Source organism: Melanerpes formicivorus, unplaced genomic scaffold, assembly GCF_026170545.1.
Source record: "Melanerpes formicivorus ecotype bairdi unplaced genomic scaffold, bMelFor1.0.p_v2 SCAF_3, whole genome shotgun sequence".
In the NCBI taxonomy this organism is placed as follows: Eukaryota; Metazoa; Chordata; class Aves; order Piciformes; family Picidae; genus Melanerpes; species Melanerpes formicivorus.
In genome coordinates, this window is record NW_027142355.1 from 5,969,414 (window position 1) to 5,989,628 (window position 20,215).

At 37.3% G+C, this 20,215-nt stretch overlaps 1 protein-coding gene across 4 annotated transcripts in view; it reads right to left on the reverse strand.

Annotated features, from left to right (window-relative positions):
* Nucleotides 1–2,995: 2,995 nt before the first annotated feature.
* POT1 (protection of telomeres 1) overlaps nt 2,996–20,215 on the reverse strand; it is a 69,663-nt gene continuing 52,443 nt past the window's right edge. For all 4 annotated transcript variants that reach the window (XM_068165586.1, XM_068165578.1, XM_068165603.1 and 1 more), the window contains 9 exons: nt 19,945–20,033; nt 19,043–19,087; nt 18,471–18,627; nt 15,420–15,625; nt 12,174–12,309; nt 10,246–10,340; nt 8,712–8,803; nt 5,791–5,896; nt 2,996–4,795 (listed from right to left, as the gene is read on the reverse strand). In XM_068165586.1, coding sequence (XP_068021687.1) covers nt 4,683–4,795; nt 5,791–5,896; nt 8,712–8,803; nt 10,246–10,340; nt 12,174–12,309; nt 15,420–15,625; nt 18,471–18,627; nt 19,043–19,087; nt 19,945–20,033 — 1,039 coding nt within the window. In that variant the 3' untranslated portion in view covers nt 2,996–4,682. The remainder of the gene's footprint in view (nt 4,796–5,790; nt 5,897–8,711; nt 8,804–10,245; nt 10,341–12,173; nt 12,310–15,419; nt 15,626–18,470; nt 18,628–19,042; nt 19,088–19,944; nt 20,034–20,215) is intronic.

The following is a 20,215-nucleotide window of genomic DNA, read 5'->3' on the forward strand; positions in this document are numbered from 1 at the left end:
TAAATAATAGAATCAAGGACTCACAGAAATGTTTCAGATAGAAAAGACCTTTAATATCATCAAGTCCAAACATCAACCTAACACCACCATGGTGTTACCCTCAATATAATCAAAACACTCCCTGACGTAACAGGGCTAGGCCACAGCTTCTCCTTTGCTTGTCTCTTCTAAAGAGTTTGCAGCCATTGTGGCACTCCAGTCCTGAGACATGGCACTACATTTCTGTGATGGCCACTACAAGATTGTTTTCCTGATACACAGTGGCTTCAAGCTCCTCCTGTTTGTTTCCCATGCTGTGTGCAGTAGTGTAGATTTACCACAGTTGGGCTAAAGGTCTTGCCACCTTTTTGCACAGAGAAATCCTAATTCCTACCTGGCTGTTCTCAGGTGTTCCTGAGAACATCAGTAACTCTAGATTTATCAGTAACTCTAGTATCTTTGGTAGAATAGAATAGAATTAATCAGGTTGGAAGAGATCTTTGAGATATCAAGTCCAACCTATCATCCAACACTATCTAATCACAGGCATCACATAGGTCTCCATTTCCTGCCTTCACTGATACAGCAGACTGAAAGACCTTGCTAGCACACCACCATTCAAACATTGGTGTACTGCCCTCAGGGCTGCCTCAGCCCTGGTTTTGTGCTCTTAAACCTTCAAATCTAGTTTGAAGCTCTTTCAATGAGCCCTGCTAGTTCTTATGGGCCCTTCTGAGACAGGCATATCCCATCTGTTGCCAGCAGGCCTGGTGCCCTGTAAATCAACACATGATTGAAAAAAACAAAAGTCCTGCTGGAAACACCAGGCTTGGAGCCAGGCATTGATCTACTGGCTCCTTCTGTTTATGATTTCCTGTTAAATGTAGATGTATTCCTAGCCTTTCAATATGCTCAGTTTGTGCAGACAAATGGTAACACCAGCAATTTTACAGTTATCTCTGTATGCAATACTGGGAGTTGTTTGTAGAACAAAATGAGGAAAATCACATTGTAGCAGTGTTCTGGGGTGAAGTCCATCCACAGGTTTACAAATATGAACTCATTAGTTATGGCACAATCCTACTATAAATTTTTCAGCATTTCAGATCTGGCAATCCTTCATCAGGTTGATGTTTCCAAACCCCTTATTTCTTACCAGGAACTTTGTGTATAGGAAATGCTGCAAACAGGAACTGCAACAAACTGGCTCACAGACTGTAATATCACTTCTTGCCTTTGCTACTATTGTTCAAAACTGGTCTTTCCTTCTCTCCGCTTCTACTGTTGAACGTCCTTGTTTCTAATTCTTAATATTCAAGGTTCAGTACACTTGAAATAATGCTTGTCTGAAGTAAATTCTTATTTGACTTAAAACATTTTTTTTTCTTTTTAATGAATAAAATTTTCTGTAGTGCTCTGAGTCCATCTGAAGAACTTGAACATATATATTTGCTAAATTTTTTTCACAACTCCATTTTGGCATTTGGCTTTTCTCCTTATAGCCATGCCCCACTTTCACATATTAATACTGTGGCCAAAAGGTGACCTAACAAGAATAAATTCTTCTGATGTAAAACATGGTGGTATTTAAGAGCTAAGCACTCATTCCTATCAACACAATAAACTCTCTTCCTTCCGCTGCAAACCTCAGCTTGTTAGCCTGCAGGCTCTGCCTACTTTGCAATCCCACTTCCTGCTGCTCAGCAGCTGAAGTATTAGTATTAAGCAAAGCCTTTCAAAGTCTTGTCTGTAAATCTCTGGATCCCGTAACTGCAAACACTGATGAGAAAGTTCAATCACCACTGCACAGCAGGACACCTATCAGAAATAGCTCCTTCTTTCTGCAATATAAGAGAGCATGAACTTAAGTTCAACTGACTTTGGAGAGATTTTCAATCTTAAGTTTTCAAATACCCTTAAAAGTGACTTCAAGGAGCCTAATCATACAGGCACCCCTGAAAACAGTATTACCCAGTTAACTTGTTTTCTGTTTGCTTTTATTTTTCTGTTGTTGTTTTATTTTTTTTGTGGCTTTGTTTTCTTTATAAACTTTTTAAATTCAAATTTTAACACTGTTATGCACTTACCTTTATAATTAGGGGTGAGGGGGGCAGGGATAGGTTTGTCATTGCTCTTTTATAGTTTCTTTCACAGCTCCACCTTTACGATTAGATACTCTTCTCTCTTGGCTGTGGTGATGTGGCTATGTGCTATACACTTCACATTCCATGCATATTAGTCACATAACCCCACATTTCTAGTCAGAAGCTGATGTTTTGATGCAGTTACCCTGTATGAGAATGTAGGAAGATGAGACACCAGGAAGACATGCCTGGAGTTTTCATTGGATCTGAATGTACCAATGTTAACCTCATCTACTCTTAGTTCAATGTTTGAGTGGCTTTAAATACATTATGATCTATTTCCATAATTCTTTAACCATCAAAATAAGCATCTAACCTTTTATTAATGTTTTATAAACTGAAATCACATACCTGTTCAATAAACTGACCAAGGGAAACAACTTTTATTTCTATTAAGGAGGTTGCCAATAAGAGCTAAAAGTCATTGCTGTCTGAGATGTTTAGCTTTCACAAACTGGAGTCTGCCGGTGCTGCAAGATCAGGGCACAGCCATCTCAAGATTTCCACCTATCAGTTAGCTATTCACAGGCCTCAGCAGTGATGAGGATAATTAGCAGCAAAAGGTCTAATTCCCATTTCTGTGGCTTACCTTGCTCCATATAAAGGCTACCAAGGAGACAAAGACATGTTCAACTGTCTGTGCACTACTTCATTTCTATACAGTGATCTGTAGCATTGCCAAATACATTATTTCTGCTTACTAATTAAAATTATTTCTATAGATTACATACAAAAAGAGAATTAAACATGTACATTTCAATAAAACAAACTACACAAATATTCATTTGGAGCATATTGTTGGATGAATGTTACTTGATGACAGTTTTCACAGTCTTATGAACTAGGAACTAAAAGTCAAGTGCAAGAAAATCTCCATATTTGGAAAAACCTTTATTGAACATTTTATTACAACAACCAACAGTGAAAACAAACCAAACCAAACCAAACCAGATACTTATTTATTACTTTACAAAGACTTATTTAGAATAATCTAACAACATCAGAAACTAGAGAGTTCTTCAAAATCTAAAAATAAAAACATTCCCTTCCACTGTTTTCATACACTATATACAAGAGAACCAAAAAAGATTCCCTTCAACTTAAGCCCTAACTTCTGAAAGAATCTGGATACAGCCAGTGTCTAAAGTTTTAGAATATTAATGTAATAACTTGAGATAGCTATTTTTCATTTATGCATTTATTCACAGACTCAGGAAAGCTTTCATAAGGTAGTACTGCTCTTTGGTAAACTGCTTGTTCCATTCTGAAGTTGGCTTTTTTTTTTTCCATACTTTTTAAAGGAATTATCCACTAACAACTTGTTATATTGGTTCTTCCTATATATCCATCAGTAAGAACAAACTCCTGGTTTATGACAATTTTTAGAGTACCAGAAAATTATCTGAAGATATTTAGATGAAAATTTAATTTACAAATTGCATACTCAACCTAACAGACCTGAAAAATGAGAAAATAAAATGTCATCTACTATCAAAATAATAATCTAATTGCAAGTATTCCATCTTGCTTCTGAACTTCCTTGTAAAATGTCTGCTGTAAATATTAAGTAACTTTATCTGATGGAAAGCATTCGTTTTGACAGGGATTTCTACATTAATTATCCTTGGGGAAACATGTCCTGAATTGGTCCTCCAGACTTCTGAATGCAAAGTGAAACCACTGAGTAATTTTTCTAGTCCAAAATATTTTCAAGGCATATCACCAATCAGTTCTGTATCTCTAAATTTAGACATACAATCTGATTATGTAAGACAGAAGCAGCAGATTTGGGCAGTGCAATCTGACAGTAAATTTATCCAGATATTTGAGAGTCTTTGAAAACACAGATCCAGCTAATAAGCATACCAACACTTCTAGTGCCAAACAGGGCCACCTTAAAAACCATTAGATTCTAGCCAACGTCAATATTAATTTTACAGTTTCATACTACCTTACTTTCTTTCATGGCTTGACTTTAATTTCATTACAGGGTCACACTCTTAACTCCATCAGAATCTATAATTACCGGAACATAGTTACCTTAGTATGATTAAAAGGAAGAGTTCTGTCTACATGGATCTGTCAATCCAAAATTAAGGAATTCTCTAAAAGGAGACAACCTCCCTATCAAACTGTCTGAGAACAGTAACATATGCTTGCACCAAGTAGTCTGAGAGAAAGCTTACCAAAGAAATACAGAAATAAACAAAGCAGCATCATTCCCACTGTATCTTCTGAGTAAAACTCATCAGTTTAGAATAACCTCATCACTGCCTTTTTTGAAGGACAGATGGATACTAGATTGCTTCCGTCAGTCTGAGCCAAGCAAGCTCCAGTGAAAAAGCTTACCACCTCTACTTGCATACAGATTATAAGGCTCTATGCCAGGAAAGTAGTAAATATATCAAAGAATAATTCCTGATCACATTAATATCCAAACTAGAATTTCATACATACCGATTGAATTCTTAAAGCAGTTTTTTTACCACAATTCCTGATCTCCTCCTCAAAAAAATTGTATTCTTACTGGATTACTTCCTACTAGCAACACATCACTCACTATACAACATCTTCAGCAACTGTAGTGTCAAAAATTTGGTAATAAACTTGATGTTTCTTCTCATCTTTGACATTATAGGACTTGATGAAGCATTCCAGCCATGGCAAGTCATCTACAAACAAAACCCAAATTATTGTTTAATACTAATTTCTAACTTTAGCAGAGAGAAGTATAACAAGCAAGATGTTAACCAGGATATCTAACTGTATACAACAGTTAATAGGAACAAAAGTGAATTACTGATTTTGAAATTCCAATATGCATCTTAACATTTCCAGCACCATCTAAAATGGTCTTCAGTGATAATCTTCCAAGTCTCACCCTTCCCACCCCAGCATCATCCTGAAATACTCAGTACTGGCAGTGTATCACATATAAAGACTCATCTTCATGTGTCTCAATGAATCAATTTCATTCATCTGTAAGAGACTATCATTTATAGCCTTTACAATAGGGCCACTTTTTATGAGTATGGTAAAGACTTCAGTGTGACTGTGGTAGTCACTAACTGCCAAGTATGAGTAGGGAGTATGCTCTGGGGGCTGGAGCTGTGGCAGAGACAGAGTTGCCTTGGACCTGTGTATTTTAGACAGAGCCTCTTTCTACTGTAACAGAAATACTGCATGAAAAACTCTATGACTGGATTTGGATTAAAGTTTTGCTCAATTTCCATGGATGTTTCCTGTAGCAAGGGATGTTCCAAATCAGAATGTGCATTCAGAAGCAGAGTATCACCCAAAACATGTGCCATACACTGATTTCTCTTTCAGTTTTCCCTAATATGTTGTGACATTCAATACAGGGGTGTTTTAGTTAATTCTAGATGAATACAAACAATGTGTTGGTGCTGGCACAGACATGACTGTATTCACACATCACTGAATGCAACATGAGAATTGATTGAACTGTTACTTTTCTTTCTTTAATATGAGTTCTAGTATTACAGAAACATCAAAACAAATTAATTGGAACTGTCCTTACAGACTCCTTCATTTCTCTGCTGAGTTTTGTCCATAAGTAAGTTGGATTCTAAGACATCACCTATGCAAATGCAATCGGAAGACCCTTTCCCTTTCCACCCCCCCTTAAAAATAACAGCAAGCTGACCTAATTTTCTTCCTGGAGGACAGAGAGTATTCATGGTCATCTCCATCTTTTGCTGAAGATAATTGCTGGTTAAGATTTCAGAGGCAGGAATTTGGAAAAACTTTTCCTGAAAGAGAACAGGAAAGTATGAAGTGTTGCAAGAGGGGTAAGAAATCCTTAGCCAGAATCCTGACTGCATGTTCTTTTATCAATTGAGGAAGTAAAAATCATACAGATAGGACAACATTATTTACAAAACTGTTCAGATACAGGAAAAAAACCCAGACTGTCTGAAAAAATTAATAGTCTGTATTTATGTACCCCTAAGTATTCAGGGGCAACAGCCACCCAGAAAATATATATCTGTATACATAACTGCCTCCATAACAAGGCAATGTTATGGCTGGAGAGGATGATCAGTCCTTTCCAACAGGCCCTTCACGCAGCCAGAAGAAATTTTGAGAGGAACAAAATCAGCTGAAAACAAGAAGGAACTGCAACATGGATTTATAAAACACCCTTAGTTTGAGTTTTAGAAACAATGGAAAAAGGCTTCCACTATGGAATGCATTTCTGAATAGAGTAGTAAAAAAAAGAATGGAACACTGAAACGTCAAATAAACCAGGTGTTGTATTGGCTTTGAAGTATCACCAGGAAGAATCCCGAAGAACAGTGAGGATGGTCAAAGTATTTGAAGAACTCTGACACGGATTTAAAAATCTCTGATATGAAAAAAAACCTGTTATATGGAAGAAGACAGGAGGAATGTTGGTTTTTAGCCTTCAGAAGTTAGAATCATACAGTTTGTAATGTCAGGAAAAACATCCAATCTTCAGTATCTCATGTAGCAGGAATAGTCTTAAGTTGCTTCAGAAAAAATTGAAGATAGGTTAATTCTAAGGTTAGAAAAGTAATTGAATCAGCTGCTTCTGAAATCAAAGAGAAATATCTGTATAGCTATAGCTGAGTCCTGCCTAAGTTCAGGGCAAGAAAGGTCTTTTCTACCTCATGGCCATATGAAACAAAAATCAAGAATTATTGAATGGATAGATTCTACTTGGAGTCAAAAAAAAGAGGTAATGAGATCAGTAAATTTTCATCAGTAAATTTTCATCAAATTTTCATCAGTAAATTTGCTGACAACACCAAGCTGGGGGCAGGAGTTGATCTGCTGGAGGGTAGAGAGGCTCTGCAGAGGGACCTCGACAGGCTGGACAGATGGGCAGAATCCAACAGCATGAGATTTAACACATCCAAGTGCCGGGTTCTGCACATTGGCCACAACAACCCCATGCAGTGCTACAGGCTGGGGTCAGAGTGGCTGGAGAGCAGCCAGGCAGAGAGGAACCTGGGGGTACTGGTCGATGGTAGGCTGAACATGAGCCTGCAATGTGCCCAGGCAGCCAAGAGGGCCAATAGCATCCTGGCCTGCATCAGGAACAGTGTGGCCAGCAGGAGCAGGGAGGTCATTCTGCCCCTGTACACTGCACTGGTTAGGCCACACCTCGAGTACTGTGTCCAGTTCTGGGCCCTCAGTTTAGGAGGGATGTTGACTTGCTGGAACGAGTCCAGAGAAGAGCAACAAAGTTGGTGAGGGGTTTGGAACACAAGCCCTATGAGGAAAGACTGAGGGAGCTGGGGTTGCTCAGCCTGCAGAAGAGGAGACTCAGGGGTGACCTTATCACTCTCTACAACTACCTGAAGGGAGGTTGTAGACAGGCGGATGATGGTCTCTTCTCTCAGGCAGCCAGTACCAGAACAAGAGGACACAGTCTCAGGCTGCGCCAGGGGAGGTTCAGGTTAGATGTTAGGAAGAAGTTCTATACAGAGAGAGTGATTGCCCACTGGAATGGGCTGCCTAGGGAGGTGGTGGAGTCACCGTCATTGGAGGTGTTCAGGAGGAGACTTGATGGGGTACTTGGTGCCACGGGTTAGCTGTTTGGGTGGGTTGGATTGGTTGATGGGTTGGACACGATGATCTTGAAGGTCTCTTCCAACCTGGTTTGGTTTATTCTAATAAAGGTTTATTCTATTCTAATAAAGATTTTGGACTACCAGCATTCAGGCTCCACAATTTAACTGCTAATAAAAGAGAAATTCAGACATGGAAATGCAGAAAAGTCTATGGAAGTACCAAATAATCTACCAGCCTCAGTCTTGTAGCTATGCTTTGATGTTCTACACTCTAATATTTTATTGAAAAATTGCATTCTGTGCACCTTCAGTGATGGAGAGTATTAATGACATTACAGTGCTCATAACCATCCCTGCAAAACACTGCAGATAACATAGAACAAGTATACATACATTTGCTGTTTGTGATAGTTTAGGCTTGGTGCCTTCTGCTATTACCACACAAAATACACCTTTGGTGCCCCAGGTGTCCAGCCCAGTGGGTGGACACAGGAAGCTGCGTATTTCATTCCCATAATGTCCTGCTCCCTATAAATCCATATGCAAGGTCTTACACTTCCTCTTTCTTCCCTTGCTGCACCCATAAGAGATATTCCCTATCTGGTAATGGAAGAGGAGTTATCTCAAGGCCTCTTGGGCCTGGCTAGGCCTAATGCCAAGAGGAGAAGGGGGAAGGGCAATCTCAGATCTGGCCAGCTAAGATTAGCCTAACAGTGGAGGGGGGGAAAGAAAGAGCCCTGGGGGTTTTGGGTGTAACCTCAGGTGGGGAGAGGGGAGTGCTGGGAGGCTTCTGGATGTGCTTTGGGATCTCTTTTGTCACTGTGCTTGTACCTTTCTGTAAAACACTCACTGATTTCCCATTTAAACTTTCCATCACTCCTGCAATCCATTTGTTTGAGTCTCCTTTTTTTCTGCCCCGCTGGGAGGCAAGGGAGGATCTGCCTCAAACCCACCACGCTGTTCTAAACACAAATCCAATGCAAACTTGTATAATCTGTAGAGTCTACTTTTACCTAGATTTACTCACGTAATCAAAAAGGTATGCATTTAGTGGTGCTGTTCCATCAATGAGTGTAAACTTCATAACAAAAACATACTGGAGTGGCTCAATACCTAAAACTGAAGGAAAAAAACAATATTGATCTGCTTTGTAGAGTGATCATGCAAGATAAACCATAACAACTCAAGCTGACAATATCCATCATTCAATAGTAATTGACTTTAACTACTGTCATTAGAATTAAAAATTGACAGGCCCAAAACCTGAGGCCCTGAATAACAAGCTATGTTTTCTATTTTCAGATAAAAATGTAGAAAAATTTTTAAGTATTTACTCATCCAAGTAAAATAAATGCTAATATTTACTTAGATCTCAGATTCTACATTTGTAGGATCTTCCTACTCCTTTTATCCATGGAAGATGAAAGGAGATTTGCTCTTAATTCAGTGATAAGAAGATACTATCCCACCTGGAAAAATACCTTTTGAGTAAAAACAAGTATGTTTCACATGGTATAGTAAAAGCTACCAGCCAAAGTCTTATTCAGAGAAATTTTGCTGGCAGTTCTGAAATATTCTAGCTGCAGCTAGACTACAGCCATTCTGTCCCTGGCAGCAGTAACTTTTATGCTGCAAACACAAAATTTTTTCAACATACAAAGATACTGCATCTTTGCATCAGTATTTTCTGGGGACATCTACTTAAACTGGCTAAGCACTTTGTGTTCAACTGATGTGATATACTTGCAGGTTATCATTTAACCTGAAAAATCAAATTATGTAAGAATAGTTTAAATGCCAGAAAGCAATAAATGTCAATTATATTTATTTAATAAAATATCATTATGACAGCTTGTTTCAGGGAAGCATTGTATTGCTCAAATATTTTGTTTTCCTTTCATAAAGTCTTTACCATGCTTAGATACTGCTAGATATTCCAACTTAATAGGTTAGAAAATGAACTGATATACATGAAAATATTCTTAATCCTTCATGTGTTGTAAATTTTATGTTCTATTTTACCTCCATAATTTGAAGATGTTGAGTACATAAAAGAACACAAAAAACAAACAAAGCATGAAACACACATGTGATACAGTATAATCAATTTCATTTGAATATTATTTCTTGCAGGCTGTCTGGAGTATGCTTAGCTTGGATGAGGCTTACAGAAGAGAAAAGTCTAATTTGTACTAGTCATTAAATAAGACTGTCTTTAGTTCAGATCAGAAAAACTGTATATTCTGAAGAAAAAGCAAAACTAACTTGCAGGACTGCAAGCATGTACACAGTTTAAAAATGGCAGATGCAACCAAAAATTCATTACATCTGTATTAATTACATCTGTACTACAATAGGTGTTACTAGAGACACTTGCAGTAGCAGCAACTCTTCAACATACAAAATCCTTTAGCGGTAATGGTTTCAAAATTAAGTATGTTATTTCAACTAGTAAAAAGGTGAATAAATGTTACAGTTTTATACAGAAATCACACTATTTAATATGAAAACTTCAGAATCAAGGCACAAAATTATTTCAGCACAGTATCACGTCAGCTGACCTTCTGCTATTTCAGTTGGTTCCCATGATGGTTGTTGTTCTGCTGCAAGGGGACTTAGACTGTTGATAGGCTTTGGAGTTGAACACTGCTTGCACCTAGCATTTAAAACAAGATACTGAGACTAGAAGCTTTCTGCACAGAAAAAAAATAATAAAAAAATTCTGATGTCCTTACTCAGTGGGAGTCCAAATTTCTATTGCTGTTTAAAATAACTATTTTACCAGACACACAAGCTTTAGAACACATCAAAACTTCAGAGCACATCAAAACTCTTGACACTGTTTTTGAGGAGGAGAAATAAATCATTTTGGTGTAGAAAAGACCACCTCAGTAAACAGAAAGGAGGAAAGCTGTACATCAAGGCTGTGTGAGTTTGAATTGATCAGTCTGGGGAAGAGAAGGCTCCAGGGAGAACGTATTGTGGCCCTTCGATATATAAAAGAGGATTCTAAGAAAGACTTTTTACAAAGGTCTGTAGTGACATGATAAGGGGCAACAGTTTTAAAATCTAAGAGGTTAGATTTGGATTGCATATGGAAGGAAGAAATCCCTTATGAAGAGGGTGGCAAGACATTGAAATGGGTTGCTCAGAGAAGTTGGGGATGCCCCATCCCTGGAAGTGTTCAAAGTCAGGCTAAGATGGGACTTTGAGCAACCTGATTTTTAAAGGGCTCTTACAGTTCAAAGCATTCTGTGATTTTACAGTCGCTACATTGCTACAAAATTCTGAAATGCCAACATCCTTGTGAGGTTCCTTCCCTAAATATCCTATGAACAATCATGGGACATCTTAGCATCTGCTTTTAACAATGGAGCCATTTAAACAGAGAACAACATCTGGAGGTGAGTTGTGCATAGCTGGAGAAATATATGGATTATGAAAGAGCATGGAGAAATATTCTGTACTGCAGTCCCAGTAGGAATACTCATATACTGCTTTTATTTAGAAGAGCTCTGGACAGCCATATCTGGAAAAGTCAAAACAGCATGTGACAAAGACAAATAATTATCTGTATTCATTTTATCAGGTCCATATGGAAAACTTCAAGAGTTCACATGAAACTTGCAATATTTCTGCACAGAAATTATTTTATTGCCTACAGGACTGAAGCAATGCAACACAGGGCTCTGCTTAGACTTATTAGGATTGCTGAGAGTGGGGATTCAACAGCTTGCATGAAGTGGATTGCTGTTTTGGCACTTGGAAACTGCACACTGCTGTGTAGTACTGGGAGAAAATACTGCTGCTCTCATTGAGAATAAACATGGAATGGCATGGTATAGCACAGATACCAGACCTAGATGTCTGTACTGTATTCCCATGGTTTTGGAACTGTGGAATTCAGAAACCCATTGACGTCTTTTCTACAGTGACTGAAAACCACAAATAGTAAGTGGTAAGGAAAGCCTGTCCAAAATCCCTTATTTCTTCCAAAACCCAAGCTTTTACAATACAGGAGGAAACATGGATTGACTGCCTGAAAATGTTTTCTGAGGCTGTATTTAAATATTATAAATATATAAAAAAATACCAGCATACAGTTTCTTGACTTCAGCCTACTAAGTAAGACCAGAAAATGTAAGGTCTGGACTAAATGAGAAAGACATAGGCAACTTGTGGCCTTCAGAGACTTGCCTCTGCATTTCTGTCTGTGTAGTATGCTGCCCTACGCACACAACACATGCAAGACTGAACTAAGGGTGCTGTGTTATTAAAGGTGTCAGATTTATAAAGCAAGATAAAGCTCAACTACGGTTGAGCCATTTGATATGAGGTAGTAGTATGGCATCAAAGAATCTTTAGCTAAGTTATCCCCAGAGCACTGCAGTTTGAATTACTTCAGAAGATATCACAGTATACTGTGATAGAAGATGATATCTATCCATTACTGCACCTACTAAAATATCAACAAATAATTTTGACTTACCCATAATATGTTACATTCCCTTGTAAAAGAAAAGGAGATGAAAGATCTAATAATTGCAGACCATCCTCTGTGGATCTCACAGGAATAACGCATTTAAATCTTTTTGTAAGCTTCCACATTTCTTTTAATGTTCCACCTATTAAAAACAAAGAAGTGGGAGTTTTATCAGCAGCTTACGAAAACAGTAGCTATTCAACTACGTCTTAACTGACACGAGGTGGAAAGTCCACCAAACTTCATGCGACTAATTGAAGCCATGCTAGGAGCACAGCATAAATTTAATATATTACCGAATCACACAGAATCAACCAGGTTGGAAGAGACCTCCAAGATCATGTCCAACTGATCACCCAACCCTAACAAATCAACTACACCATGGCATAAAGTGCCTCATCCAGTCTTTTCTTAAATACCTCCAGGGACGTTGACCCCACCACCTCCCTGGGCAGCCCATTCAATGGGTAATCTCTCTTTCTGTGAAGAACTTCTTTCTGAGATCAAGCCTAAACTTCCCCCTGCATAGCTTGAGACTGTCCCCTCTTGTTCTGCTGCTGGTTGCCTGGGAGAAGAGACCAACCCCACCTAGTTAGGACCACCCTTCAGGTAGTTGCAGACAGCAGTAAGGTCTCCCCTGAGCCGCCTCTTCTCCAGGCTAAACAACCTCAACTCCCTCAGCTGCTACTCATAGGTCATACAACTGAACTCTGAGATTTTCCAATTCCAGTGGCAGGAAAAGTTCTTTCAAATTTATTACAAATCACAGGAAAATTTTATCTTCAGTCTCTGTAGTATGGATTACAGAACAGATTTTTGAATCTTCCTGACATGCCATCCTTTCAGTGAAAGAATGGTACATTTATTAATTTAATAGATAGAGAACAGCTATTTGGAAATAGTTCAATAAAAATACATTTTAACAGCTGTTGATTAGAAAAACTGAGCAATGTGTTTTAAAATAAACATATTCTACAGCAGTGTTGTTTACCACTGACTATAACATGTAATTATGACACTTAATTATAGAATATTGATTGCATATAGATTACTTGTATTGCAGAGAGGAAAATAAAATCAGTAAAACTGCATTATTACTCCTGATGAAAAAATGCACAACATGAAAGGTCTTCAATAAAGTTAATTTCTACTGAAGAAAATAAAGAAAACAAAGGCATAGATATTTGAAAATGTTAGAAAACAGAGATCCTTTAAGTACAGAGACACAGATAAAGCATCTCATATACATTTGAACTCTCATTCAAGGGATTAACATACAAAATTCAGGGTACTTTTAACTGACATTGCTAAAAGGTCGGCAGATTATCAGCGTGGCTGTTACACTGAGCAAATGTGTTAAGGCCTCAAAGAGACCGGCATAAAAGACAGAGAATTACCAGAGGTTGACAATGGTATGAATCACGGTGATTTCGTGTACAAATAATAAGGATATGTGAGGGGTGTTAATCTACTTGATAACCATAACATTTCACTCTTCAGTTCAACTAGTATGCAGCAATGGCTATGGATTCCACCTCTTCCCTGTGGAGGGTCATGCAAAATTCTGTCCATCATCTGACTATTTCCTCAATTCCAGCCTAACTGATGCCAAACACTTGCTTCAGCATAATGATTATGAAAAGAATAGTTTTGTGCTGCAGAAGTACAAATTGCTTGTGTTTAACAAAGGAATCAAATCTTGACCATGCCTGTCTATAAATGTCATAATGTGTTTAACCTTTGAGGGTTGTCTGCACCTGGAAAGGTGCTGAGAAGATTTCTAGGGATACTTCAAAATCTCCACTTCCAAAAATCTTAACAATAAAAAAAAAAAAGCATGTAGCTTTGGCAAGATTCAAGATCAATGTTCTGGGAAAAAAGTGCTAAAACTCCAATTATGCCTTTTCCTTGTGCTCCAACATGAAGCACATGTAGCCGCATACTAACATACTTAACTCCTGGCACTTACATCTGAGAAAAATATAAAGTTATATTGTTCAGTTACGTAAGAAAAACAGAGTAGAAGCAGAGTATTTTTTCTTTTGTTTTCAAAAAGATATAATTAGATAAAAAAAAAAAATCAGGTTGGTAGATGTCAGAAATAGAGCAGCTATGAGAACTCAATGAACATACACCAAAGCAGAAAACAAGTGGTTTTCTAATTGACTCTTACACAAAGACCCACCTGACTTACATTTGCTTATTCACATAACTACTTGAGAACAACTGAAGGTTTTATTTTACACTTGGAATGGTACTATTATGCAATTATTTACTACTTGTATGGAAAACATTCCTTATTAGTATTCTTGATAAATTACTTTGTTTAATGTTCAGTGACTATTTATCTTCTCTGAGGAAATGTGATATAACAAACAAACAAGACCAAATAAACCTCACACTGCAAGAAGCCCTATTAACATGAAACAACACTGACATCCAGAGGCTGACAAAGTTAATTGTAGGCTTGTATATCAAAAGCTTTCCAAAACTTTCCCACATCAGTAATAGAAGTGGTGGTTTTTTTTTCTGAAGACTCAGTGAGTTTTCAAATCAGAACTGAAAAAAATCAGTAGACACATCTGAAAAAAAGGTGGAAGCCCCGTATCTGGAAGTTCTTAAGGCCAGGCTGGATGGGGATCTGAGCAACCTATCTAGTGTGAGGTAACCCTGTCCATGGTGGAGGGGTCAGAACTGCATGCACAAGAAGTTCCACCTCAGCGTGAGAAGGAACTTGTTTCACTGTAAAGGTCATGGAGCATTGGAACAGGCTCCCCACAGAGATTGTAGAGACTTCTTCTCTGGAGACTTTCAAGACCCGTCTGGATGCGTTCCTGTGTGACCTGCTCTAGATTGTGTGGTTATGCGATCCTGCTCTGGCAGGGCTGTTGAACTTGATGATCTCCAGAGGTCCCTTCCAAGCCCCAACATCCTGTGAGCCTATGATGATCTTTGAGGTACCTTCCAACCCTGACAATTTTACGATTCTGCAGTCATACGCTAACGTTAGCAGAACTAACAATAACCTTGTTGGTAGAGTTTTAAAATAGATCTTATAAGACCTTCAGAGAGGACTTTTTCCTGTTTGCACAACAATAACTTAAAGTTCCTGCTGAGTTATTCTTTTATTTGAAGATGCCTTTATGATCATTACTACTTACACTGAATGCAATTTTAACATATCTTAACTTCATAAATACTCAAAAGTCAACACTGTGCCATAAGAAGTGGTGTATTTGCAATTTATCTTACCTTCTATCATAACTAAAGTATCTTTAGGATGCTGAAGCAGCTCATCATGCTTTACAAAATGGATAACTATTTTCCTTTGCTTCTGGTCTTGTGTAGTCCACATTATAGAATCATACCAGGACATACTGTGTAATTCTGTGTTTGGGGCAGTAATGGCAGAGCCTTGTAAGTTAAAGTCAAAGTCATCTCCAGCTGGGACTTCTTGCCTAAAATGATTTCCAAAATGAGTAAGTTAAGTCTAATAGCTTCTCCTTAGGTCATCTATCAACGAGGGTGAGAGTACTCTCAAGAAATATTAAAATGTATTTATGAGAGCAAAAGTATATACAGAAAAAAAACTTTTGTTGTTTTATCAGTTTAAACATTTAGAATTATCAGGTGAATTATAACAAGATAATTTACTGCCATGTTAATATCCATACTAAATAATATCATCTTACCTAGGACCAGAGGCAGCCTAGTAGCTTCATCCACACACACATAAATCCATGTAAAACCAAATATATTAGCTTTATGTGATTTCACTTGTGCCTTAAAAGGGACACACAGCTGCATAACACTTCAGTGGAGTGAAAAGACCATATTAGCTCATATAATTTCATGTTCTATGTTCTAGTCTATTTTACTTTGCATATTTTATGGTGAAAAAATAGGGAAGGAGAAGAATAGCTTCTTTACAGTATAGTATGTGCTGCAAATGAGAAAGCTACAACTCTGCACCAGTTTCTTTTTCGTCCTGCTAGGGGGCACCATTCATGCATTTCCAATAGCCACCTACAGACAATCAATGCAGGTTATTCAAATTATACCTACTGGTATTACCAACAACAGGCAAAAAGCCAGTGGCAGCACAGAAAATGAGAAATGCATTAGAATGTTTTCTCCTAAGCAAGACAGACCTGCTGGCTTTATGTGAAATATGAACTGTGACAAACAGGACAATGAAAAAAAAGGGCCAATGTTTGGGTGTTTTCATAAATCACAAAGTCAGTCAGTGCCAAGCTTCATACTGGAGTTAAAGAAAAAATACCATCAAGTCCTGCAGATCATTCTGATGATTTCACTTTCAAATCCAAGAGCAGCAGCTTCCACCAGTGAATAGAACAATTCCTGCCTATGAAATCAAACTTTAATATTCGTCTATGACAGTAAAACTGGCACACAAGAAGTCTTCCTGAAGCTGAATTTTCACTTCATGAACACAGTGCCGTTCACATGAACTCTTTCCTCTTTTGTTCCTGGATTACTATTTTAAATGCAAAAGCAATGGACCTAACATAAAAACTCATCTTTTCAGATACACCTATTAAACTCCTCCAGCCTCCACAGGCTGCCTGTTGATTTCCTGCTGAGGCAGGGCTGGAATAAATTGTTTTTCAACTAAGCTCTACATGAGGGCTGAAACTTCTCTATGTGCATACATGAATAACACTACATCCACGTATATTAATATTTTGCTATTTACAAAGAAGTTTCCAGCTGAAGTCCAAAAAAAAAAAAACAAAACCCTCTCACAAGGATTTGATACTCCCAGTATTATATGAATCTTGCTGCAAAATGTGTTAAAGGATCAAACTTGTATTGATGTTTGTCCAGTCAGGTTCTTTGGTATATGCTAAAATATTAAACAACTTCTTCTGTAACAGAACATGTAGGAGGAGAAGGATGCTGCTAAACCATGTTTCCTTCCTGGGCCTCTTAACTCACCCAATCCAGGCTGCAGTACAGGTCCACTACATTTCACTGATTCCTTCCGTGTGCACAGTTGAGTAGTAGTAAATATGCTAAGCCTCACAAATCTTTCTGGTTAAAAGTCTGCCCTAATTCTGTGGCAAAGAGAGAGAAGCTAGCAAGCAGTATGCAAACCAGTAGGAAATGCAGACAAACAGAAATGAGGATGTTATCAAGTCAAGAATATATAAAAAGGTTATGGTAGTAATGGAAAATTGTGGGATAATGCCTATGTTCAGAAGAAGGAAACAAAATTCTATCAATTGTATCTGCTTACTACTATATAGAGTTGGGAAATATATCAAAAAGCTGGCAGTTATCTCCTTTTTCACTTGGCAACAAAGACCATGTACTTTTAAGTTATGAAGAAGATGAACCACTTCCTCTTACATTAGCAACCAAAGCAATGTTAAAACAACATCTGATAAGGATCAATACTGTTAAAGCCAAAAGTATGCTACTTTGTATCCAAAAGCTGCAGGAGAAGGATCATAGGGGCATTTTCTTGACTTGGTGATACTTGTATCTAATAAATATATATGGATTGGGAAAAAAAATTAAATGGATAAGAGAATGTTAACGTGCCATCCTTTAAAGAAAGCAATAGTTTACCTCAGTAGTAATGAAGACGTTTGCTTGGGACTGACGCTAGGCAAAAGTGATACAGGATTCAGATGACAATGCATAGTACTGTAATGCACGTCACTCAGTAGTTTAATCAAAAATCAGGCAATTTCAAACAAACCTTCTTTATTCTTTAAGATAAATATGTAGCAAAAGTGGGGATTATTTGAAGAGTATTTGATATAATGATGAGTGGCATTAAAGGGGAGATAGCAATGATAAAATGGTCAGTGAGCTGACCTGGGTCAGAAAGACAAAAATACTAAAGTGAATGGCGTGTCCTTGCTACTTTTTGATCCAGAAAATATGCTGTTTGCTGAAAGATACACATTAATCAAAGATATTTTACTCATTCATTTAGAAATTGTCATGCACTTTTGCATATCCTATTTAAAAACTGCAGTACGGAAACAGGTACTTAAATGCAACTCTGGTGCTGGAAAAAAATGTACTGCTGAATTTGGAAACAAAGGAAAACTATTCTTTTGAAAACACTCAAAGAATTATGTAAATGGAATTCACCTGATGACTTATACCTTTCCTATTACCAGTGAGTTTCAAATTTTTGCCCCAAATTAAATCCATTTATGTTCAGCTCATTTTCCATAAAAATGAGGATGAAAATACAATAAAAATCTAGGCATGCCAGAACAAACAGAACAACTCCTAATTACTTTTGTTTTGTGAAAGACTTACAAAGAGTTGCATTTGGAACAATGAAGTTTAACAGACTGATAGAGCTTCTGGGGTTGGTAAGTTCTCAGCTTTGCTCTAATGCGATACTGTTGAGGGGCTGCGCTGTTTAGAATGGTTTTCAGGTCTGTGTTCTTCAAATCCTGATGATCTGTTAATACTGCAAAATAGCAACATCAAAATGTGGGAAATAGTCATTGCAGGTATGTATTTTCCCTTGATTTGTAGTGTTTTTTTGTTTTTTTTTTTCCAATTCCCATTTCCAGCCTCAGTTTTATCAATATAACACATTACTACAGTCTTTAAGATAAATCACAACAGCCTGTGGGAGTGTGGAGTACTTCTGGGTATAGGAATTCAACACACAGAAAAAAATACAAGAAATCAGAATATATAAACATACACTACTGCTTTAAAAATGGAATAAAACTAATGTAGTATTCATTAACTTAAAGTCTTATAATAGCTATTCTTATAACAAATAAGATATATTTAAACCCTTGAGCTGATTCCTCAAAAATATTTTTGTTCTTTAGCAAAAATAAAATGAATCTTGAGGTCAAAATGTGTCTTACCTGTAACAGGTAACTGCTGACATCTCTGCAGGTGTGATTCAGGATCTAAAATCAAGAACAATTTCCTAATTGTATACCTTTCTTTTCTTTATCATGTGGACACAAAAAGCCAGAGAGACAGGCAGACAGATACACACACAAAAACAAAAGCTGAGCAAGGGAAAATGGAAAACGTAGCAAAGGAAAAATGGAAGTAAGCAGGATCCAAGCAATAGATATCAATTGTTAATACATCTGAGGAGGAATTAGTGTATGTGTTAAATAGAAATGCTCACCAAATGAAGACATTTCAAATGTACGCTATAAATGACAGTGCTGACATAGACTGTATTCATCCCTCAGCAGTCTTTATGGACATGAAAATAAAAACATTATTCTAAGAACAATATGGACTGTCTGCTCCCTCTGCTGAATAACCTCTGCTACACACAGTGCAGTAAATATGTGCAAAATTCTTTCTGAATTTGCAGTCTAGACATTAATTGTTTATTTATTCTTGACTTTTGAACCCTTAAAGACATAGCCCGTCACAGTATGTTAGTAATGGCTAATCAACATAGGTTTTTGAAAGCTAGAAGCAAAGATGCAGGCTGTGCCCAACCAACTTTACAGTCTAATTCCTTTTTAGTAATTCTTACAATCTAATACAATATGATTAAGCATATCATGTATGTTTAATAATTTATTCACTACCTCCTATGAAAGCATTTTTCCATGTATATCAAAGGTCTCTGCTGTGAGACAGAAGGTTAGGGTAATATCAGTTTCTAGTCTAATAACCCAGAAGAATCTAATAAGGCTTGCTTTATGACAGTAACCACCTACAGAAGCAGTAACAGTGACCTTATCTTGACCATATATACCTTAAAACATAGAGCAAATTAGGTTTCAATTGCTCTTACCTGCAACATTGTTAGAAGTGCCCTCTAATTCCAGTGAAGACATGGATTCCATCTCTTGGTTGTCTTCCAGATCCACAGATTCTAAGAATCTAAGATAAACAAATATATCATAACCTAGAAAAGTATTTTATATACATACATATATATATACATACACACACATATATGCACACACACATACGTTACTATACATACACTTAGATGAAATCTCTTGTTTACCAATACACAAGTATAATGTTCACACATACACTTTCCAGGAAGAACATAAAAC